The 25,155-nt window shown below is 39.5% G+C and overlaps 1 protein-coding gene across 1 annotated transcript in view; it reads left to right on the top strand.

Moving 5' to 3' along the window:
* Positions 1 to 902: 902 nt before the first annotated feature.
* exoc3 (exocyst complex component 3) overlaps positions 903 to 25,155 on the top strand; it is a 28,496-nt gene continuing 4,243 nt past the window's right edge. The window contains exons 1-11 of the mRNA XM_043719295.1: positions 903 to 1,106; positions 6,440 to 6,606; positions 9,279 to 9,498; positions 13,933 to 14,614; positions 16,996 to 17,113; positions 19,124 to 19,249; positions 20,566 to 20,666; positions 22,488 to 22,598; positions 23,153 to 23,309; positions 24,149 to 24,271; positions 24,565 to 24,726. Coding sequence (XP_043575230.1) covers positions 920 to 1,106; positions 6,440 to 6,606; positions 9,279 to 9,498; positions 13,933 to 14,614; positions 16,996 to 17,113; positions 19,124 to 19,249; positions 20,566 to 20,666; positions 22,488 to 22,598; positions 23,153 to 23,309; positions 24,149 to 24,271; positions 24,565 to 24,726 — 2,154 coding nt within the window. The 5' untranslated portion in view covers positions 903 to 919. The remainder of the gene's footprint in view (positions 1,107 to 6,439; positions 6,607 to 9,278; positions 9,499 to 13,932; positions 14,615 to 16,995; positions 17,114 to 19,123; positions 19,250 to 20,565; positions 20,667 to 22,487; positions 22,599 to 23,152; positions 23,310 to 24,148; positions 24,272 to 24,564; positions 24,727 to 25,155) is intronic.

Raw genomic sequence — 25,155 nt, forward strand, 5'->3', positions numbered from 1 at the left:
CACTGCATATTCTTCCTTTTCAGATGATAGTCTAATTCTAGTGAATGCTTCAATTGAACCTTTGCCAAAATCTCAGTCAGGGTACCTTATACCAGAACCACATAGTTTTAAAGTAATTAATAAAAGAAGCAAAGACAATGTTCTTATGTTCCCTATTTCTTCATGAGTGGAAAGTTTCTCCCTGTCTATTTTGGCTGGATTGCCCACGATTTTGAGTTTATCTATTAGATCTGTGTTCAGCCTTCTACTCTCCAGCAGAAATGGTCCTTCACAATTGAAGTTTCTCATCTTTAGAACCATTCTCATGATCTTTTTCTGAACTCTCTCTTATGCCTTCATTTCCTCTGGAAAATGTGGTGCAGACTGGTTGAACTCTGCAACTCCAGCTGAGGACAAACTCATGTTGCCTTGCTTTTGTGCACTTTTCTCAGAAAGTGATTATCCTTGAAATCTCTTCCACAGACAGAAACAGAGGCTGGATCATTGAAGGCATTCAAAGCTGAGTTAGATAGGGTTTTGATCAACAAGGGGGCCAAGGATTATTGGAAATAAGCAGGAGAGTAGAATTAAGGCACTTAGATCAGCTGCAATCTTTTTAATATCACGACAGGCTTAAGGGGCTGAATGGCTTACTTCAGTTCCTACTTCTTATGTAACTCACAGCACCTATTAATATACTTTGCTATAATTTAGATTATGTTTGCTGTCGTTTGTAGAGATCTTTTTAGGCTCTCTTTGCTGCGTAAACAGACTTTGATTTAAATAGATTCTATTTGCTGCCACAGCTTTAGGCTGCCCTAGACACACCTCACTAATGTCTTAAATGGTCTAATGCAGAACAGAATGGAGTCCTGCTGTCACTCAAAGGACAAACGTCAACCCGATCTGCTTGCCGGAAGTACCTGTTCAACCCCGGTGCATGCTGGGCTGTGTAGTTCCCGGGGGACCGAGCGGACTACGTTACCCATCGGGCGGCGCGGCATCGATCCTGCCCGGTTGGAGTTTGGTGCCGTCGCGGGCACGGTTTGAATGTCCGTTCCGTTCCATTCCGTTATTGCCTTCCCGCCCTCCCTCCGGCGCTGCGAGAGGCCGCTGTCCCGAAGCAGGTGAGGAGGATCCGAAGTGGTGAGAGTGGTGCTAGGCCCGGGGCCTGTTCCTGCGGCGCGGGGTAGGGAGAGGCATCAAAAAAGCAAGAAACGGTCAGGGGATCCCGGGGGGTGGTGTTATTCCCTTCCCAGGGCCGGACAGTCAGAGACCTTTTGCGGTTTTGGGTTCATTTCGTCTCAAATCAGAGTGCGGTCTAGTGACATTGGAGTCGCTGGATCTGGGTAAATGTTAGTGCGGGGCTATGGGAGTCCGTGCTTGTTATGGTTTGGTGCTCTCAGCCTAAAATCCTCAAATACAACAATGCGACTCATTGCAGTCTCGGGGCCTGTCAAATGACAATCATTGCAAATCCCCTAGCACTGATAAGTTTACAGCTTCAAGATCTAGGACTGGCTCCCTTCACTGTCCTGATGCCAGTGCCATTGCTACCCCACGCCATCGTGTTATTATTCAACTGTGTTTTTATTTATTATTGTCCTAGAACTGGAGGTATGCGAAATGTTGGAAGGTTACCTGTACATAAAGTAATTGTCAAAAGTTTATGATAGCCTAAAGAACTGTTATTGTAAAGAGTCAGTTAACAGGTTATGTCAAAATCTAAGCTGAAAATGTGTTGCTGGAAAAGCGCAGCAGGTCAGGCAGCATCCAGGGAACAGGAGAATCGACGTTTCGGGCATAAGCCCTTCTTCAGGAATGTCAAAATCTAAACCCAGCTCTTGCTATCCTTCAGTCTTTGTCAGGTGGCTGTAGTTTCCTATTGTGGTGCACTGTGTTCCACTATCTCAAGAAATACTGTGCGACCAAAAGGAGGACATATTGATTTGAGAGCTGGTTAAACAGGTGAACCGAGCTTTGGTTTAACACTCTGAGACTTAAAAAAACTGCAGATGCTGGAATCTTAGGTAGATAAGCAGGAGGCTGGAAGAACACAGCAAACCAGTCACTGTCAGGAGGTGGAGATGTCAATGTTTTGGGTGTAGCCCTTCTTCAGGACCATTTTTAAATCAGTAATTTAGTGTTTGTTATAGGGAATATAGCATGTTTCGGAATATAGCATGTTTCATAATATGAAGTTGATTCCTGCTATAGATAGGTTTTTCTCTCTTGGTAGAAATGTGCTTTTTTAAAGTCGCGGAATATTTGTGCCAGCCACTTAACTGTCTTGCTCAATATCCCTATTCTATCAGCAAGTATAATCCTGACTCTAACTCTTACTTCACTATTGTTCCATATGTCTACACTGTTCAACAGATTCAGTTCAAACTTTGAAGCGTATTGTTTCATTCTCACTCTGCAGCCACCTAGTCTGAATACACATTTTCAATCAAGCTAATTCTAGTGTAAAAAATGGATAAAGATCTGTGGGCGGCACGGTGGCACAGTGGTTAGCACTGCTGCTTCACAGCGCCAGAGACCCGGGTTCAATTCCCGCCTCAGGCGACTGACTGTGTGGAGTTTGCACATTCTCCCCGTGTCTGCGTGGGTTTCCTCCCACAGTCCAACTTGGATAAATTGCTAATTGTGGTAGTGCAGTCAGCAGTTTAAAGTTTTGAGTAGATCATGGAAAGTGTATTAAAGATTAAAAGTATTGGTGTAAATGAATTTTCCTATCTGGATAGGTACATGAACAGGAAAGGTTGAGAGGGGTATGGGCCAAACTTGGGCAAATGGGAACTAGTATGTTTAGTTTGGGAAATTTGGTTGGCATGGACTCAGAGTCATAGACGTTTGGCAATGTACAGCATGGAAACAGACCCTTTGGTCCAACTCAGCCATGCCCACCAGATATCCAAACCTAATTTAGTCCCATTTGCCAGCACTTGGCCCATATCCCTCTAAACGCTTCCTATCTTGTACTTTGGCTGAGCTACTCCAATGCAGGGCTATTTGTTTGAAAGAAGATATATTAATTATTTTTAGAGTGGCACCTAAATATTAGCTTTACTAAAGGAAGCACCATCTTAAAGTTGTATATTGTAAAATTATTGCAGACTGTTGTCGCAATATTTTCTGCGTTAAGTTAGATAAAATTTTTGTTAAAGTAAAAGATATTTGGAATGTCATACTAACTCTATCTTTCTACTGACTATGTACATCACTGATGCATTCTTGCCTAATACCGTCAAAGTTAGCCTTCTTCGAATTTAGAACTTCAACTTTTAGATCCAGTCCATCCTTTCCTATCACTATTTTAAAACTAATAGAATTATGGTCGCTGGCCCCAAAATGCTCCCCCACTGATACCTCAGTCACTTGCCCTGCCTTACTTCCCAAGAGTAGACCAAATTTTACACCTTCTCTAGTAAGTACATCCATAGACTGAATCAGAAAGTTTTCTTGTATACTGAACAAATTCGTCTCCATCTAAACCCTTAACACCCTTAACATAGTCCCAGTCTATGTTTGGAAAGTTAAAATCCCCTACCATAACCACCCTATTATTCTTCCAGATAACTGGGATCTCCTTACAAATTTGTTTCTCAATTTTCTGCTGACTATTAGAGTGTCTATAAGACAATGAGGAGAAAGTGAGGTCTGCAGATGCTGGAGATCAGAGATGGAAATGTGTTGCTGGAAAAGCGCAGCAGGTCAGGCAGCATCTAGGGAACAGGAGAATCGACGTTTCGGGCATTCCTGAAGAAGGGCTAATGCCCGAAACGTCGATTCTCCTGTTCCCTAGATGCTGCCTGACCTGCTGCGCTTTTCCAGCAACACATTTCCATGTCTATAAGACAATTCCAATAAGGTGACCATCCCTTTCTTATTTCTCATTTCCACCCAAATAACTTCCCTGGATGTATTCCCAGGAATATCGTCCCTAAGTACAGCAGAAATGCTATCCCTTAACAAAAAACGAATGCCCCCCAATCTCCCCTTTCTTGCATCCCTTTCTATCCTTCCCATAGCATTTGTATCCTGGAACATTAAGCTGCCGGTCCTGTCCATTCCTGGGCCATGTTTCTGTCAGTGCTATAATATCCCAGTCCCATGTTCCTAACCATGCCCTGAGTTCATTTGCCTTCCCTGTAGGCCTCTTGGATTGAAGTAAATGCAGTTTAATTTATCAGTTCTACCTTGGTTTTTGCTTTGTTCCTGCCTGCCCTGACTATTTGACTCGCTCCTTTTCCCAACTGTACCAGTCTCAGATTGATCCCTTTGTTCACTATTTCATTGGGTCCCACCCCCCACTTTACTAGTTTAATGCCTCCTGAGCAGCTCTCGCAAATCTCCCTGCCAATATATTAGTCCCCTTCCAATTCAGGTGCAATCCATCCTTTTTGTGCAGGTCACTTCTACCCCAGAAGGGATTCCAATGATCCAAAAATGTGCGCCCTTGCCCCCCCTCCCCCCCTCCCCGCACCAGCTCCTCAGCTGCACGTTCATCTGATCTATCCTCCTATTCCTACCCTCACTAGCTCGTAGCACTGGGAGTAATCCGATATTACTACCCTCAAGGACCTCCTTTTTAAATTCCCACCTAATTTTCTATATTCTCCCTTCAGAATCTCATCCTTTTCCCTCCCTGTGTCGTTAGTTCTACTGTGTGCAATGACCTCTTGCTGGTTCCTCTTCCTTTGAGAACATTCTGCACTCTCTGAGATATTCTTGATCCTCGCAAGGGAGGCAACACACCATTGAATTTTTGCTGCTGGCTGCAGACACATCTGTCTGTGCCTCTAACTGGAGAGTCTCTTATCACAGTTGATCGCTTGGAACCCGATGTACCCTTCAGTGCATTAGAGCTAGTCTTGGTCCAGGAACTTGGCTGATCACGCTGCATTCTCCTGAGAGTCCATCACCCCCTACATTTTCCAAAACAGCATACTTGTTTGAAATGGGGATAGCCACAGAAAACGCCTACACTACCTGCCTTCCCCCTCCTACCTTTCCTGGAGTTAACCTGTCTACCTGACTGTATCTGCAGCTTTTCTCCCTTCCTATATTGGACCAAAGTGTTTGTTTCCTTGCAGTATGACTCTATACAGGTTCCATCATGCACAGTGATCTTGTGATTTATCATATGATTAGATATGGCATATCTAATGGTAAAGTCACCATTGTTCTACTAGACCATACGGCTCCTCTCTTAGAGAGAGATAGACAGGTGGTTGCTTTACTTGAAGGTCACCGCACGTCAGGGCAGGGGAGAGGTTGGAAAGGAGAGTCCTTCATGCTAACCTCAGTCAGTGGAACAGTTGAACCTACACTGTTAGCATCATACTGCATTGCAGACCAGCCATCCAGCTAACCTAGCTAACCACTGGCAATGAATACTATACTGTGACATCAAGTACAAAAAAAAGTAAAAAATTGTAACTGAAAAGGATTGATAGATGCATCAACTTATTGCATGCAAATCCCTTCAAGAATCATTCTTAATTTGCTATCTTACTGTATAAGAATATATTCCTCCTAAATTTGGAAACAACATTTTTATTCCTTTCATCTTCTAAACCATCCAACCGAGGCTCTAAGTTGATTGCAAGTGGCAAGATTTCATTAGCTCTTTGAGAAAGTGGAGCAGCTAGGCCATTTTATATATATTTTTAAAAATCCTTCGCAATCTGTGAAGACATCTTCAACTTAATATGATGTGTAGACAAAGTCATCTTGAAGCCTGTATTCGATTTGTGGATGGTTAGAGAGTTCGAAAAGCCTGTAAGGTATTCTGCAACCATTTTTGTTTTGCAAACCACCATTGAAATGATGTACAATCGGATTGCTTGGAAACTGTCTAACTACGTGTATAAGTCATCATCATAAGCTCCAATTGACGTTAGGAAATCAAGTTGGTTTCCAATATTGTGAAGACTTTTTTTATCGTAATGACAATTGTAATCTGAGTTCAGACAGCTTGGTTGCAGATTGGTACAGCCAAATCCTTGAATCTGTGGAATTATTACTAAGCTTAGCTAAAGCCCCAGCTAAGATTCGTCTGTCTGTCGGGCATGGCTTGTCTGTTGGTTCCTGTATGTAAGTGACAGGCTACGTTTCTGGCCAGATGGTCAATCATCAGTACACTAATTAATGTGTTAAAAGCAACAGAATAAAGCTTACCAGCAATTTCCGTTTTTCTTTCTGATTTCCAGTGGTTCTTTCATTGTTTTTTAAGAATAAAATCCCACACGATTACAAAGCTGCCTCCATCATCTGCCTGTACAAATGGGGAGGAACTTATCTAAATAATTAAACATGGTAGATTGGACAAAATATAAATTAAAACAAAATATTTAAAATGTGTCCTAAGCCAAAGATTTAATACTTATTAAATTGGCAGGGGAAGAATTATTTAAATGTTAATTTGTTCAAATATCCACTTATTATTGTATAGGATTTACAGTAAACATTGTGAATATGGAAGAAACGGACCGGGAAGCTGTGTGGACAGCTGCCCAGCGAGTGGCTGGGATGCTGCAGCGACCTGATCAGCTTGACAAAGTGGAGCAGTATCGTAGACGGGAGGCTCGGAAGAAGGCGTCTGTTGAAGCTAGGCTAAAGGTTAGTATGTTGGAAGGGCAGAAAGCTATTCTTTCTTTTGATCTGCACGTTGCAAAGGAGGCACTTCCTGACATGTTTTCTTCATGTCACATAAGCAGTAACTTGCCTACAAAAGTCATTCTCCTGTGTTGCACATTGGATGACAAGAGTTCACGTTAAAAGTGGGGAACGGTTGCAAAGAAGTAATTCACTTCACATTTAAAAGTCATTCACTGTCTCAATCTTTTATATATCTGTATTTGAAACTACCTATTTATGCTTGTCATCTAAATACATGTTCCAGTTGCTGCACTGTAGTGACTCCACTGCAGGTGGTGCTGTCATTGCAGTTTGACAAACTAAATTAACGTGGACCCGATCATTTATAATGGATAACATTAACTTCCCATTAATCAACTTAAATTCCAATTTGCTGATCATACAAGGACAAGGGATTTAAAGTTTTGGCTAAAAAATGCAGCAGGATGAGAGGAAGAACTTTTATGCAGCAAATGCTAATGACTTGAAGCTTGCGGCCTATGAGGGTTTTGGAAGCATAGCATATCAATGAATTTTGAAAGGAAGTTAGATGGGAACTTGAGGAAAATAAACTTGCAGGGCTATGGGAATGAAGTGTGAATGGGACTGACTATTACTCTTTAGTGAGCTAGCATAGGTAAAATGATCTCCCGTGACATCATGGCTTTGAGTCACACTGATTTTATGATCATTTGTAAAAGTAAATAAAAATGCAAAACTTTTAATGTACATATCTTAAAATAGCTATTATAAAGGACTCAATTTCCTCATTCTCTGCAAGGTATCAGTTGTATTTTTAATCTCTGTTACTAAACTAACTCCCTTTCCTAACTTGTAAACTAAAGTCAATGTACCATCGGAGTTTCTTATGAAATTAAAATATATTTTAAATGAAAAAGTTCAAATTTACCATTAAGAGTAATTTATTTAAATTATTATATGGATAGATATAATGTTTCAGGTATCTGCTTTTACCAGTTTACATTAAAGCCCATTCAAGGACCATTGAGGTTCCCCATGGGAGACTGGTTAGCAAGGTTAGATCTCATGGAATACAGGGAGAACTAGCCATTTGGATCCAGAACTAGCTCAAAGGTAGAAGACAGAGGGTGATGGTGGGGGATTATTTTTCAGACTGGAAGCCTGTGACCAGTGGACTTGCTACAAGGATCAGTGCTGGGCCCACTACATTTCATCATTTTTATATAAATTATTTGGATGTGAGCATAAGAGGTATAGTTAGTAAGTTTGCAGATGACACCAAAATTGGAGGTGTAGTGGACAGCAAAGGTTACCTCAGATAACGGGATCTTGATCAGGTGGGCCAGTGGGCTGAGAAGTGGCAGATGGAGTTTAATTTAGATAAATGCGAGGTGCTGCATTTTGGAAAAGCAAATCTTAGCAGGACTTATACACTTAATGGTAAAGTTCTTGGGAGTGTTACAGAACAAAGAGACCTTGGAGTGCAGGGTCATAGCTGAAGGTCGCAGGTAGATAGGATAGTGAAGAAGGTGTTTGGTATGCTTTTCTTTATTGGTCAGACTATTGAGTATAGGAGTTGGGAGGTCATGTTGCAGCTGTACAGGACATTGGTTAGGCCACTGTTGGAATATTGTGTGCAATTCTGGTCTCCTTCCTATTAAAAAGATGTTGTGAAACTTGAAAGGGTTCAGAAAAGATTTACAAGGATGTTGCCAGGGTTGGAGAATTTGAGCTACAGGGAGCGGTTGAATAGGCTGGGGCTGTTTTCCCTGGAGTGTCGGAGGCTGAATGGTGATCTTATAGAGGTTTATAAAAATCATTAGGGGCATGGATAGAATAAATAGACAAAGCCCTTTCCCTGGGGTTGAGTCCAGAACTAGAGGGCATAGGTTTAGAGTGAGAGGGGAAAGATATGCAAGAGACCCAAGAGGCAACTTTTTCACTCAGAGGGTGGTATGTGTATGGAATGAGCTGCCAGAGGAAGTGGTCAAGGCTGGTACAATTGCAACTTTTTTAAAAGGCCTCTGGATGGGTATATGAATAGGAAGGGTTTGGAGGGATATTGGCTGGATGCTGGCAGGTGGGACTAGATGGGATTGGGATATCTGGTCGGCATGAACCAGTTGGACCGAAGGGTCCATTTCCATGCTGTACATCTGAATGACTCTGACCCTATTGGAAAATATTAGCTCTTGATATTACTTTTAGCTGTCTTAAATTCTCAATTTGTGACCAAATTAATTTTTTTTGAGGCATCTGCCATACCTTTTGCTTCCCTGGATTATTGACATTTAATGTCCTGTAATCCAAATCCTGCCCACAAATGGTATATAGATGTTATAACATGGATCTAGCCATTCATTTGAGCCTGTCCATGTTGACATTTACTCTTCACACAGTTACTGCAGAAAGGAAGCATCCTCATTTCAGATCTTCAAACTGAATGGAGGAAAGGTTTAGTCTACAAATATAAACAGGGAGAAAAAGAAAATCATGTATTTGTGTATAGTTTTAACCAAATTCAATGAACCTGCCATAACAATAATGATAAAACTTTGGTCAGCAAATAATATGACATGAGCAGTGCTTCAAGCTGTCAGCATTTCACTCAGGAACCTTTGGGTATGCATTTCTCCTATGTTTATAAACATTGCTTTTGAATTGTCTTTCAGGCAGCCATCCAGTCCCAGTTGGATGGAGTGCGAACAGGGCTGAGCCAGCTTCACAATGCCTTGAATGATGTTAAAGACATCCAGCATTCTTTGGCAGATGTCAGCAAGGACTGGAGACAAAGCATTAATACTATAGAGAATCTGAAGGATGTGAAAGATGCTGTGGTTCAGCACAGCCAACTGGCAGCTGCTGTAGAAAACCTCAAAAATATTTTTTCAGGTAATTTCAGTTTTTGTATTTTTGGTAGTTGATAATCCTTGAATGAGAAGTTAGACTCATAGGAAAATCCTGGCAAAATTGGTCCCTTCAATGTAAGCCAATTTCAACTAAAGAGTGCACTTGATGTTGAATTCCTGTCTGTGATGCTCAGATGATTGACTACTAATAGTAAAGCACAAAATCTAGACGTGCTGTGATGGCCACCAATGAGCAAATGTAATTCATCCTGTGGAAAATAATTACTTATCATTCAAAATTCTGAAAATAATTTTCAGATATCGTGTCAGCATTAAATTGAAGTGACAATGATATCTTAAATGAGAAGAGAACAAATCACTCTTAACAAGTAAGTTGATCTTCCTGCGATAAAAGTACAGATAGTTCTGGATGTAGGTTTGCTGTCTGAGCTGGAAGGTTCGTTTTCAGACATTTTGTCACCATACTAGGCAACATCATCTGTGAGCCTCTGGATGAAGCTTAGTGAAGGGACAAACCTTCCAACTCAGTGAGCAAACCTACATCCAGAACCTCAACCTGAGCTACAAAGCTTCTCAAAACTCGCTCGTACAGGTAAAACATGATGGTTGCGTTCTTGTGCAACCCCATGTTATAGAATCATTGCTTAAAGTGTTGGCAATGTAATCACGTTTTAGCAGAATGGCCTGTAGTGTGTATATATATATAAAGTATTGCACTGTTATTACAAGGATATTATAAAAGTCTGTTTAAATATGTTGAAACATAAACTGAGACTGGCATCCATCAGGCTTTTATGGTTTAAATGAACCTTTGGAACTTGCTATTCAAATTACTGTCTGTTTGCAAGAATAAATATTCCCACAAATTTGGGACTTAATCTGCATGTGCTTCTGCATTATAAACTCATACAACAGAAAACGGAGCCAGCTAGCTCATCATATCTGTGCTAACTCTTTAAAAGAGCTGCCAATTAAGTGCACTTTCTTATTGCCTTGAAACATTTTGCTTTTCCTTTTTAAATATATATCCAGCTCCCAAGTTTCTATTGAATACCAACCTTCCAAGCAAGGTGAGGGGGGGGTGGGGGTTGGGGGGGCGAAGGTGGTGGTCCTTTGCCTTTTCTGGTGAGTCCAAATTAAACATGGACCCTCAGTGGCTGAAATGTAATATTGCCAGATAGCTTACACGGTACTGAATATTCAAGTTCCTCAGCTTCCTTTCTACCTCGTCAAAGGCCTTCTCCTTGCAGATCACGGCCGCAGAAAAGTCTTGGAAAAACATAATTCGTGATCCTTTGTATATCAGAGCCTGTGGATCCTTCCCCAGTGCTCTGGAAGTTTCCGGCATCATTTGTTTGCCTCTATAGTACTGGAGTTGCTGTAGGACCAGGCAGAGGCGCTGGCCCGATCTGGGCCTGCACACTGCGACCCGATGGGCCCGCTCGATCTGCACCCGGCCTACCCTGACTTCCAGCTTCAAAAACTGGAGCCATTGCTCTAAGAAGCTGATCCGCTGGCCGCTTCATTTCTGTTCCAGCAGCCCAACCGGGTGGATGTTCTTCCGACGGTCTCGATTTTCACGGGCGTTGACCTGCCCTGCTAAGTTCATACCTGCCGTTCCAGGGCCTGGACCCGACCCGTTGAGGATTCTGCTGTGATTTTGGAAGCCGCGCTTCGCTGCTCCACCTTCACGATGCGCTGCCAGAGACACTGGATCTCCTGGTCATGCTTCTGCAGCATGGCTTAGATCGGTTCCAGTGTGGTCTGAGTCTCCTCCCTCGCTGAATTGATCTTCTCTCGGAGTTTCACGAACTCCGAAACCAGGCTCTGCTCCATAGGTCAGTTCCCTGGGCATTTGTGGAGGCCGACGCCGCGGACACGGGCATGTTCGAAACTGCAGGGGAGTGCCTGCTGGTCGCAAGCCTTGTCCTTTTCCCTTAGTCATTTTCCTTACTCACTTAAACTGACATACAGCAATTCTGGAGATCAAAAGCTACTGATATTTACCACAATGGATAAGAAAGGGAGGGTGAATGCACCACTTTGGGTTCTGGTGCAGAGCTCAGCAGGACAGACCTACTGGATCGCAGCCATCTTGGATCTCCCTTTGTCCCTTTCTTAAACAACAGTGTCATGTTTGTAATCCTGTATTCCCCTGGAAAATTTCTGTCAATGGCTCTGTGGTTTGCTCCCTTAACTCTCTTGGCACTCTAGTTTACATCCCATTGAGGCCTAGTGACTTCTCTGCTTGGAATTCTGCCAGCCTTTCCAACATCCATTCTTTATCACTATACTGTTCAGTTGCAGAACACCTATATTTTCAATGGACCATTGTCACCATTTTCTAATTTGCCTAAAGACAGAAGCAATCGTTTAGTACCTCTGCCATACCCTTTGCTTCAGTGAGCAGCTTATCCTTCTTGTTCCTTATGGGTTCCACTCTATCCTTCAGTAATCTTTTCCTATTAATATGTTTGAAGAACATTTTAGAATTTGTTTTAGCACAGCCTACCATCCTTTCCTCATGCTTCCTTTTGACCTCCCCTATTCCAGCCTTAGCCTTTTTCCTGCAATTCAGAGACTTTTGCTGATTTCTGTTACTATTTTTATGCATCATATGGCTCCCTTCTCTTCCTTACTTTGTCATCAATATCCTTAATTATCCAGGGTACTTCAGCTTTGGACATTTCTTATTTCTCATGGGTATGAGCCCTTGCTTGCATTCAGTGTATCTCTCTTTTGAATGCCTTCCATTTTTCATCCAGTTTTATCCATCAAAATACTTTCTCAATCCATTTACTTCAGTTTAATTTTAGACGCTTAAAATCTACCCTTTTCCAGTCTGGGATCTTAATTTTTGACTGATTTTTATCCTTTTCCAACTTTATATTGAACCTTATGTTATGATTGCAATTTCCTGAATATTCTCCCACTCTGACATTCTCCACTTAGCTTGGCTCATTTCCTAGGACCAGATCCAGTACAGCTTCTTCCTTAGAAGGATATGTACAGTTCCAGAAAATTTTCCTGCACACATTGCAGGATTTTCTCCCTTCTGTGTCCCGCACACTACCTTTTCCCTGTCTATCCTCGGATAATTGGTACACCAACTTGCCCTGCAGTTTCTGTAATCTGCCTACAAATGCTTTGTTCCACTTTCTTCCCTTTATTGGAGGTCTATGATAAATACTCAACAATGTCACCGCTCTCTTCCTGTTTCTCACTTCTAACCGTATAGATTTTAATTCGGGAACTGCATCTTGTTCAAGGGCTGTGATGCCATCTTTGACCAAGATTGCTGTACCTTTTACACACCCTGTTTCTATTAAAAACTTTATGGAACACTTTGAGCAATTTCTGCTTCCTTTTCCCCAATTTTGTTCTGTGTATTTACATACATTTCGGTTTGGCAGAGTGGGTACTGCAGATGCTGGAGATTAGAGTGGTGCTGGAAAAGCAGAGTAGGAAAATTGACCTTTTGGGCAAAAGCCCTTCATCAGGAATACATATAGGTTTACCCACTTCATTTGTGTACTGTCCGTTGACCACGTCTTTGTCTACTGTCAACACTTAAGTCTTTTCTCTCACTTCCTTTTCTGCAATTCCCCACCTTTCTTTTGTCCTCATTGGTACTTCCAAAACCAGGTCCATTAGTCAACCCATCACTCTTCCTTACAAGTTTAAGTCTTCCACCCCTACTACACTAATATACACTCTCGGGCAAGGGGTTAGGAGTTTAAATTTAGGTTTTACAATGGATTAAAGTAGTTTAAATTTGTGACATTGCAACAAGCTGTATTCATCTGTGTTCATCTTTCGAAACATATCTACAAAGAATTGACTGTAGAAAACTTGGAATTGGCAGGTTTCTTGTAGGGTGGGGAAAAGATCCTGTGCACTTAATACAGACATTGGTGTAGCCCAGTGGAGAAGAATTACTTCTGTTTTTAAAGAATTGTGAATTAATTTTCTGTATGCAGGAGCAATTGTTTCTATCCCCTTCAATTGCATACTAGCAGAATGAGATGGAAACCTTGGGGAATATCACTAGACTCATGAAATAACATGCAGGTTGTTTGTAAGCAAGAGGGTGTGCTTCCACTGGGAATAGATTTAAAGTGATGTTTCAATGTATGGTGTTTGAACATTTTTTTTTTAACCTGCATATAAACCTATAGCACAGAAAGAAGCTGTCTGGATCATCATGTTATTGCTGACTTCAGAAAATAGTTCTTCCTTAATAGATGCAGTGGACTATACCTTTAATATTCTGTGTAAAAATATTTATTCTAACCTATCTTGTCACTATCTTTGTAAAGGATTTGTAAAACATAACATTATTTGCAATGATAAGCAGTGAAGAGATTATTTCACTATTGGTATTACAGTACTGTTTTGCAATATTACTGTTGGGGCAATGACCGTACTTCAATTAACATTCTAATTGGTTTTACAGTTCCAGAGATTGTGCAAGAGGCCTGTGAATTGATAGAACGAGGAGAACTACTTGCAGCGCACCGAAAACTCATGGATCTTGAGTGTTCCCGTGATGACCTCATGTATGAGCAGTACCGCATGGACAGCAAGAACACACATGATATGAAACTCATCCAGGCTTACTTTACTGAGGTGCAAAACCTCTCTGAGCAAATGGGCAAGCAGATCTGGATGCTGGTGCAAAGAGCTTCGGTAACAGTGCGCAGTGACCCAGCCCAGCTCGTTTCAGTGATTCGAATAATTGAGAGAGAGGAAAAAATCGATAAGCGGATGCTTGACCGTCAGAAGCAAACAGGATTCATACCACCCGGGAGACCAAAACGATGGAAAGCCAAGTTGTTTACGGTGCTGGAACAGACTGTTGCCAATCGGATTGAAGCCAGTCAGTCTGATACACGGGAGCAAGACAAAATGTGGCTTGTGCGTCACCTGGAGCTCTTGCGGAAATATGTTCTTGAGGACTTGTTAGTCATGAAGAACTTGATGGTGCAATGTTTTCCACCTCATTACAACATCTTCAAAATTCTTCAGAATTTGTATCACCAGGGACTAATAGCACGTGTAGAGGAACTTGCCTCTGAGGATTTGGAGGCCAATGAAATTGTTTCCCTTCTTACCTGGGTTCTAAATACATACCACAGGTAAGAGTTTAACATGGGCTATAAGAGTGCAATTTTTCTCATGTGATTTGTCCTGAACTGGTAAGCTCCTATTCTGACCTGTCATCGGAGTTGGAAGAGATAAACATTTTCTGATTGGGAGAAGGGAAGAAAATTTAGAGGCAAGTCACAGCGGAAGCAGAAAAATGTAGATGCATTCAACAAACACTATTACAGGTTGACCCAGTTTGTTTACTGAAGGTCTTTTTGACATAACTGGAAAGACTGGAAATATTTTTAGCCAGTATATGCGGAGAGAACCATTAATGTTATTGATAAACTGAAAGATCTTGCAAGTCTTTAAAAAAGAAACATGAGGAAATATAAAAAAGCGTGAAGGAAAATGGAAAAATATGCTCACTAACTTCATGCTTCAATGACAATAATTTTTTAAAAAATTGATAAGTAATGTTAACCTAAAGCTGACATGAAAACAACATGAAATAAAGCAAAAGTGTTAACTGTGATGAAACTTTGGCATGCTCTGCATAGTTGCAGAAGGTGTATGAGGTAGGAATGAGTGAAGACATGAAAATCTGAAAATGCAAAGTAGGCTTGCGTAGCCCATTTTCTGAGACAAATATTCCAGTTGACACCAAGAAGACAGACTTCATCACAAATATTGTCTCATGAGGTATTTTTGACTCTCTGTTGAGATATTAAAGCTGTATTTTAATTAGAATTTTAGAAATCCTTGTGGTTTTGTTGTACTGATTTTCAGCTACCCTGCCTTGTTTCAATGAAGAAAAGTTGCAGTAAACTTGATTAAAAAATAATAGTCAAAATAAACACCAAGCAAGACGCTACATGGGAATGTAGGAATAGGAGTCGGGCATTCAGCTCCTTGAGTCTGTTCTGCACGCAGATGATGCATTTACCTATCTTTGTTCCATATTCTTAATACCCTTGTCTAACATAAAAATATTAATCTCACCTGATTTTTTTCCAGTTTACCTGGCCTCAACAAGTTTTAAAGCCTATTGTGAAGGTGTTCTACCTGACAACAACCTAACTCTAATTTTAAGGTTATTTTCACCATTGCTTTAGATTTTCTACCGGAGGAACCTTTTTTGTTTTTTTTTAAATTTTTTTCTTCTTGGGCATCGCTGGCAAGGGTGGAGTTGTGACTGATTGATTGCCTTTAGAAAGTGGTGGTGACTGCCTTCTTGAGCAGCTGCAGTCCAATTGGGGCAGGTAAACCCATAGTAATGTTTGTATGGGAATACCAGGGTTTTGATTTAGCAGCAGTGAAGGTATGGTGATGTAATCCCAAACAAGAAGTATTGCTCTTGTACTTCTTGGTCAGAGAGGATATGTATTTGGAAGATGCTGTCAAAGGGAGGCTTAATGAATTGCTGCATTTTATTTGTTGTACACATTATTGCCACTGAACATAGGCATTGGAGAGAGTCTTTTTATAAATCTGTTGATCCTTTCAAGTCCTTCTTATCAAAAGCATCTCCATTTAATCAACTGTATTCATCAATACTTGAGGGGACTCAAGACTAGCCTTTGGAATTTGTTCTTGTATGCTTTTTTCTGTTCATTCGTGGGATGTGGGCATAGAACAAAGAACAGTACAGCACAATACAGGCCCTTCAGCCGAGCATTTATTTTAATCTAAGATCAACCTAACCTACACACCCCTCAGTTTATTGCCGTCCACACATGGGCCAGTATTTATTCTCCATCGTGAGAGGCTGTTGAGAATTTGATGGTGAGTTGCCACCTTGAACTGCTGCAGTCCATTAGGTGTAGTTACACCCAAAATGTTGTTGGGAAGAGAGTTTTTGATCCAGGGACACTCAAGTTATGATAGTGAGTGGATTGAGAGGGTACTTGCAGGTGGTTGTACTCCTATTATTTGTTGCTCTTGTCCTTCATGGTGATGGTGGTCATGATTTTGAAAGATGCTGAGAAGCCTTGATGAATTTCTGCTGCAAATGATGAATGGTACATACTGCTGCTACTCAGGAGGTGAGTTGTGCTCTTCAGGATTCCTAACATCTGACCTGCTCTTGTAGCTGCAGTATTTAAATTGGTAGTCCAGTTGAGTTTTTGATCATTGATAGTGGGCAATTCAGTGATGACACTGAATAACAAAGTGAAATAGTTGCGTTTAACCCCATTAACCTTGATAACAATCTGGAGAATTTGTACTGCATACCCTCCAATATTAGTGTGGAGTCAATGCAGTATTTCAGATGCAGTCTACTCAGAATTCTCTGCAGTTGTATCTTCAAGCTGCTAGGGTTTATCTTCAATTTACTGATGTGGCTCTTCTGTTTAAACTTTGAGTTTATGTTGTTGAATTTTAATTCCAATTTGATTCAGTGTTATGTTCTGATATCTTTATTGTATAGTGTGGATATGATGGGACATCCTGATCTAGCTCCAGAGGTGGATGTAAAGAGCCTGGAACCCTTATTGTCAAATGATGTGGCTGACGTGCTTCTCAGTAGATACATGACAACCCTAACAGTGAGTTATTCATGGCACATTTACCACAAATATTTCTTGTAGTCAAGAGTTGACTAAAGAAACAAAACACACTCTGCAAGAAAGTGGAATTTTTTTTTTAAATGTTTGGGCACTACTCAGGCACAGTCTTACCTGAAACCAACTCTAACAATAGAGCATTTTTATATAACAAAGGAGCTTTCCTATTCAAATAATGTGGCGTTACTGCTACCTGGAACAGGAGATATCTGACTTCATCTAGGTGTAAAGGTACATGGAAATCTCTATATCCTGTACACCAGGAGAATGCCAGAACAAAGCAAGAGTTGATTGACTTTCTTGCCATCAAGATTTAGTGTGGTACAGCATTTGGAAAATCACAATTTAGTTTTGACAAATGTATTAAGTTTTTTAATGTTCTAACTGCCAGATTAGCTAATGGAGAGCCAGTGGATGTATAATTTTGGATTTTTAGAAGGTATTTGATCAAGCACTACACAAAAGGTTTTTTTTTATATAAGAGTAGGACTCATAGAATTGGAAATAATATGTAAGTATGGGTTAAGGATTAGTTTAAGGCAGAAAATAGGATTAATGAGTCATTTTTGATTTGGCAGGCTGTAAACAGTTGAATTTTAGAAAGGGTCAGTGCTTGTGTCTCAGCTCTTTATAATCTATAACAGTGACTTAGTTGAGGAACCAAGTGCAATGTATTTAGGTTTGCTAATGTTATAATACTGAGTGGGATAATAAGTAGTGATGAAGTTTACAAAAAGGGTGCAAAGGACGTAACCCAAAAATGTAAGTGGGTACTAAGGTTAGTGACAGAAATCAAACATTGTTGTATTTGAAATTCTCCATGGTAACATCCTCCAGGTATGATGTTTTGCCTCTCATTCTGCTTTACATCTTTGACTGATTTTTTTTTTTACTGTCTAATGTTCTCTGCATATTATGTGGCTTTTAATTGAAATCTTCCATGTGTAACTTCATAGTTTTTGTTATCACAAATTAATGAGTGCTAGTCTCAAATGGTGACCATGAAACCATTGTCAATTGTTCTAAAAACCCTTCTGATTTACTAATATCTTTTGGGATGAAACTTTGCTGTTCCGACCTGGTCTGGCCTATTTAAGACTCTAGACATGCAGCAATGTGTTCTTAAATGACTTCTGAAGTAGTCAACCACTCGCTTCAGAAAGTCAATATGGAAAGAAACTAGATGGACCGCCCTACATCAACTAGACACAACAGCAACACCCTGCAAGATCCTTCTTAGTATAATATCGGAGGGTGGGGGTGCAAAACTGGGAGAGTTGACTAACAGATTCTTAAGCAACAATTTAAAAAATGTAATCTGGCTGAACACACTGGCTACTGCAAAGAAACGTTACAGCATCATAGATATAGTACTACAGACTTGTGTTCCATATTAACTGCAACCCTAGCCAAGCTGGTTCACTGAAGATATAGCACTGGCACCTACTCATCAATTATAGAAAGTTGTCCTAGGTAAATTCTGTCCATAAAAAGCAAGACAAATCCAACCCGGTCAATTACTGGCCCATCAGCTTTTTCTTGCTGCCTCCAAAGTGCACACCAACTTGCTTTGGAGCCATATAGACATTCCTTCAGTCACTGGGTTTACACACTGGGACCCCTTCCTAATAAGCATGATGAGTTATCTGCACTCAGTGAACTTCAAGTGGTTCAAGAAAACACCTCGGTACCTTGTCATGGACAACTGGGAAAAAGCAATGAATGCTGGCCTAGCTAATGAGGCCCACATCATATGAAAGGAAAAAAGTTGTATTTTTGAAGCTTTGAAAGAAATTGACAAGATTTGTCAAGTAAGATTACGTTGTTTTAAAACATGATGGTCAATTTGTACAAAGATCTTGCAGTATACGTTATTCTTCAGGTTAATGCAATGAGTTTGGTTTCCATTACTAATGCTTCAGTTGTTTCAAGGAAATTGAGAATATGCTGAACAGTTTGTAACTTAATGCAGAACTGCTTCAATCTTTGCAGTCCAACATTATTGGCTGGCTACGGAAAGCACTTGAAACTGACAAGAAGGATTGGAAAAAAGAGCAAGAGCCAGAAGCAGATCAGGATGGCTATTATCAGACCACATTGCCAGCTATTGTATTCCAGGTATTCTTAAACTCCTCAATTATATCTGTTGCAAATACTGTGTATGTATTTTATTATTGAGACACTCTAACAAGGTTAAATTGTTACTAGTCATTTTCAAGGCACATTTTAGCTTTTAGTACTATTGTTTTACTTGTAGGAACTCTCCTCTTTTAACATGTAACCTCTAATATATTGAAACTCTTTTGCATCCATGCACTTCCAATCCAGTTTTCCTCTGAAATTCTTGTCCACGTTTATTATGTAAACTGTCTGTCTAAACTTTTTCACATTGTAATTATACCCTCCGGATAGTGGAAGTACTGCATCATCTAACTAGTGGAAGTGGCTTTGCGTTGTGATAAGTTTATACTTCAATACCATTATACATTTGGGTATGGGAATTGATAGTGGAAAATGCTGATGTGTCACACAAAAATAAGGGTAGAATGCACTTGTTCAAACTGGGGAGTAAAATATTTTGGGGGTTCTTTGGACTTTAACGCTGTGTCTGTACTTAATCTTTACTGCTTGTGGGCAATACTAGTTTGCAAGGAAATTCTAAATTGGCTAGTATTTCTTCACTATTAATACCTTTCATTTAAAACATTAAATTGTTGGGTCATATATTGTAAGATGAGCACATTAATTATAATCAATAATTTCAGTTCAACTGTTTTTTTAATAAAATGAGTGTTTCTCTCAATATTAAGAGTACTCAAACATTACATGGCATCTCTATTTATTTAAAAGGAAGTTGGAGTTTGTAGAAATGTAGCTATAAAAATTTTCACCATTTTTATTAAAAGTGTCAGATCTCCACACATGCTGTTTAAGGGCTCTGCTCTGAGGTTGACTGATTCAATTATTGATTGGGAGATTTTGCCTGTATCTTTGGTTGAATTTTAATGGCAGCTTTGACTGGCTATGACTTTGACTATAAGAAATCATGCTATTACTCAAAATGTTGCTTCATGAATACTCTGGATGATAGTCCTGGATGTCTTTCTGGGTTTGCCTCTACTCCTGCCATGTTAGTGATGGGATACATGCAACCATTTGTTGAGAGTAACCTTAAGGAATTTTAAACCCTTTTTGGCATACACATAGAAGCAAGTGATATTGCGTGTGTATTGTGTAACAGTACCTTTTCGAAAAAAAAGCAGGAAAATACAAATGAATAGATAAATACAGCCATCTTGGTCATATCTTTTGCACTGTTCTGTAGTCTCCTCATGCAGATAAACACTTAATTTGACAGAGATGGTTTTTGGGTGTATCACAGTGTGATTGATGTAGACTGACAGTTTACATTGTTGTTTAACATATTGTTTCAGATGTTTGAACAAAATCTACAGGTCGCTGCTCAGATCAGCAATGATCTGAAACTTAAGGTGCTGACATTGTGTCTTCAGCAAATGAACTCTTTCTTGAGCAGGTGAGTATACTTCTCCAGCATTCATGTACCCTGCTGTTCAAAGTCTAGAGAGAACAATGGAACTCAGTGACATTTAGGATCTAGTATTCAGTTGCTAGATGCAAATGTGAGCCCATCAATGCAGGCACTTTGTGTCTATTGAGATTAATTAAATTGGCATTCTTGAAACTGGAAACATTGCACATTCTCTCTCAAAAAACTCTTTGCACAGTATAGAAAATTTAAATAATTTTGTGGATGTTTCCTATCAGTTCCTCTTTCCTAAGAGACTTTTGATCCCAAACAATTCTTGAAAAGTTCTTGAATTGCTCCAGCTATTTAAAATTAGGAATCTTCTGAGGTAGTGAGTAGAATCCTGATCTATGAACTTTACTAAAACCTCAGATCTACTGAAGACCTTGGATATCCCCAACGCTTACAAGATAACCCAACCTATAGTGCATCTATAGATGTGTCTGTCCATTTTGCCATATACTGGACTTTTAATCAAGAGCATGTGCGTGTGTATCCCATTTCTTTACCTCCACTATATAAGGTTGCCAACCGATATTGTAGCCTGTTGGTTTCAGTTGGAAGAAGCTGTGCTATATCAGGCATTGCCTACAGTTGTATAGAATTAAAAAGTGTCAGTGATTTAGAATGAAACAAAAGGGCCTTGTAATGCAATGTAATGTCCCAACCTCTGGGCCAGAAGACTCTGGTTCAAGTTTTACTTTCTCCAGAGAAGTGTAATAGCAACTCGGAACAAGTTGTATTTAAAATATCTAGAATGGAAAGTACCTTAACTAAGGCTAATCAGTAATTTCCCACGCAGTCAGGTGAGTGGGTAAAACTGGAGGAGCAGTGCTTTAGACATGTTTGACTGCGTATGTTTAAGAAATGTGGACTAGATCTTCCTCTTGCCCTCATATAGTTTGCACCCAAATGTTCAATCCCTTGAAAAGGAAAGTAGGATCTTGTATTGAAAAATTTTATTGTTCCAATTCAATACACTGATAAAGATCTGATGAACTGTACATAATTTTTTTTTCAGGTATTAAAATGTGATTAATTTGTGATTTGGTATTTATTTATGGTCAATTCTAATTGGAAAAGTGTACACCTGAACAGGTAATGGAGAGCTGGGGTAATGTGGAAAAATCTGTGTTCTCTAAAGTGTCTGAAAATGTGATTCTATAACAGACTAAGGTGATTTTTTTTAAGGTTGCCTGGGAGCAAGTTGTCTTACACCATCCAGAAAAGATAATTGAGACAGAAAAAGTAAAATATTGAATTTTCAAGAGATGATTTTCTCTAAATATTTTGCATGTTGTACTTTTCAAGTAGAAAATGGAAGTAATCAACCTGTTCAGAAATGTTATTACACACCACTGGAGCAGGTGGGACTTGAACTTGTGCTTCCTGCTCTAGGGATGGAGACACTGCAACTGTGCTACAAGGCTTTGTTTTAGATATTTTCTAATCAGCCTGTTCAAAGATGTTATTACACACTTCTGGAACAGGTAAACCTTGAACCTGGGCCTCCTAGCTCAACAGTAGGGGTATTTCCATTGGACTCCAAAGGCTCTTGCGTGGCGTTTTGTTTACTGGCACTTTGCCTACTGTTGTACAGAATTAATACCAGATAGAGCAGAACATCTTCCGAGTGGAGAGGTAAAGAATGGTGATACACAGACTTACCCTCTTGATTGAAGTATGCTGGGAGATGTCTGAGGACTGTTTTCATTTTAAATTTTGTATGAATTCTGTGTTTGGATATTTCTGAATAGTACAACATTGTTTGCCTGAATGCTGAAATAATGGGATTTCTCAACTTGCCAGGTACAAAGAAGAAGTGACTATGTATAAAGATGACCATCTGAAAGATCGTCAGAATCCTCAGTTCTACATTCAATACATGATTGCAGTTGTTAACAACTGCCAGACTTTCAAGTAAATATCTAGTTTTATTTTCTTTACCCCACACACAGTTTTGTTGCATTGAAAAGTTTAATTTGATTGAAACTCTCAGTAATACATTTTTTCTCTTTGTAATGCTAAGATGTTAACATCTAGGCTATACTGACACTATAGATTTATAACGACACTGCCTTCGTATGCCATGGAACTGATTTGCGAATATCTGCAAAGCTGACAATGATAGGACAGAGCTGAAAAATGGAAAAGCGCAGCAGGTCAGGTAGCATCCAAGGAGCAGGAGAATCGACATTTCGGGTATAAGCCCTTCTTCAGGAATGATAGGACAGATCTTTACAGAGTTTACAGTTCCATTTTTAACAATTAACCAGAGTTTAACAACAAGAACAAAAGAATCATCAACTAATAAAGTACAGATGATATAGCTGTTTCTTGTGCAATAACGGAAAAATAATGTTTTTTGTCAGGTTGCCCAAGAAATGAGTCTACATTACAGGAAGCCTATATATTCTTCACATAGGCTTTATTTGAAGTAATTAATATTATGTTATTCATTTTGTTTACTGCAGAGAATCTGTCAATAGTTTGAAGAGAAAATATACAAACTATGATTTAATGATGGAAGATGACCATTTTGCTAATCAACCAACAATTGAGGTAACTCTAGATACTATTGCCAAGGATGGGTGTACCTATCTGCTAGATGAAGTCTTCCTTGACTTGGAGGTGAGTGAACTCTAAATATTACTTTAATTGGAAATAAAACCTATAAGGAATTGACTCATATAAGCAACAGATGGTTTTAGAAGACTTTAAGGACATTGCGATATAATTAATAAAATACATTCTCAAAAGTCCATTGCTATTTCATTTTCACTTTGGAACTATTTGTAATTGAGATATATTTTATTTTAGTCTTATCCCCAGCAATTCTCTGCAGGACTTAACGATCTCAATCATGCTGTTGTGGGAAGAAATTGAGGGACGATTGGTACTTCTCATGGTGAATGTTTTCATAATAACACTAGTAGTATACAGAGAGAATTTAATTAAAATGTACAGTACCAAGAGAGTGCTAGGGTGTTAGAGATATCTTGTGAATTAATCATTGAATCAAGGTCTTTCTCATGTGGATGCAAAAGTTCCCATGGATCCACTTAAAAATGAGTGTGGAGTTTTGTGTCTTAGCCAAAATTCATTTTGCAATCAGCCACAAAAACAGGTTATATTGTTTGTTAAATGCAAATGAGCATTCATCTCTGCCTAGAGATTAATCTTTAAAGGTGATCAATTGATTCTAAAAGGCTTTATAACATCTTGACTTTGAATAAACTTGCAATATTATGTTTTATATTCTAGCTTTCTTTATAATTTGGGGATTTGTTTTCCTCTTTCAAGTGAGATGATGGATTCAAGGGAACCCCAACAGCCTTTGCATTTTAAGCAATTGGGCCAATGATAAATGCATTTTGTTTTCTTGAGTGCCAGTGGCTTTGCTGTGTACACTGGAACTGCTAGGATTTATTGCCATGCTGCACTGCTAAAATCCACATACTATGTTTCAGTCCCATCTCCAGGAGCTGATGACCAGAAAATGGCTTGCCGGATCAAAAGCTGTAGATATCATTTGTGTTACCATTGAGGATTATTTCAACGATTTTGCTAAAATTAAAAAGCCATACAATAAGGTACAAATTTGGTTCTTTATTCAGAATCATTTTCCTTTTCAAAATGTAATTAACCAAGGAGAACTGTTTATCTGTCTTAAACAATTCCATAAAAATTGTAGATTGTGTCACTACTATAGTAAGTTGACCCCCATAATAAAGAAGATGCAGAAAATTAATGGTTGGCTTGCTTCAGATTTCTGTCACTCAATGTTTGTAGATTAGATTATTCTGCTTTGAAAAAAACTTCTCTGACAATAATTCCCTTTGGAGATCTTTGTAGCATCAAAAGCTTTATTGTGTTCTGTGTACAGGAGATAACAACAGAAGCTCATCGAAGGGTTGTGGTGGAATATATCAGAACTATGATGCAAAGAAGGATCACCTTTAGGAATTTGGAGGAGCGCAGAGAGGGAGCTGAGAGAGTGATCAAAGATGCAGAGCAGTTTCGATTCTTGTTCAATAAACTTTCTGCTGTAAGTAGTTTGGCTTTGCCTATCATTGAGGTTTTAGTGATATTTCTAAAGTGATTTTTTTTTCAAGTTCCTATCATCCCCATTGCTTTTTTTGGTCTCCTGTCCAATGTACAAAGAGACTTGAATCATTTTATGAAATTGTGCTGCAACGAAACCCATCTGATGGGTTCAGCTACAGTGTTCAGATTGTGCCTCCCACATTTTTTTTAATAATGGGTACAAAGTGGGGATTACAATGCCATTAATTCCTGACTTGTGCTATTGGTGAGCACAGCACCTAGCCAAATGTGTGTCTTTAATAATTTGCCTAAAGATTTGCTTTATTACAAGCCACCTGGAATTTTGTACAAGCCACTAGGTGCATTGACACTTGTTGTCATCCGTGGTTTCCCAGCAGAATTACAAAGAATTTTCAGTACTCAGAAACTG

This window comes from Chiloscyllium plagiosum, chromosome 29 (genome assembly GCF_004010195.1).
Source record: "Chiloscyllium plagiosum isolate BGI_BamShark_2017 chromosome 29, ASM401019v2, whole genome shotgun sequence".
In the NCBI taxonomy this organism is placed as follows: Eukaryota; Metazoa; Chordata; class Chondrichthyes; order Orectolobiformes; family Hemiscylliidae; genus Chiloscyllium; species Chiloscyllium plagiosum.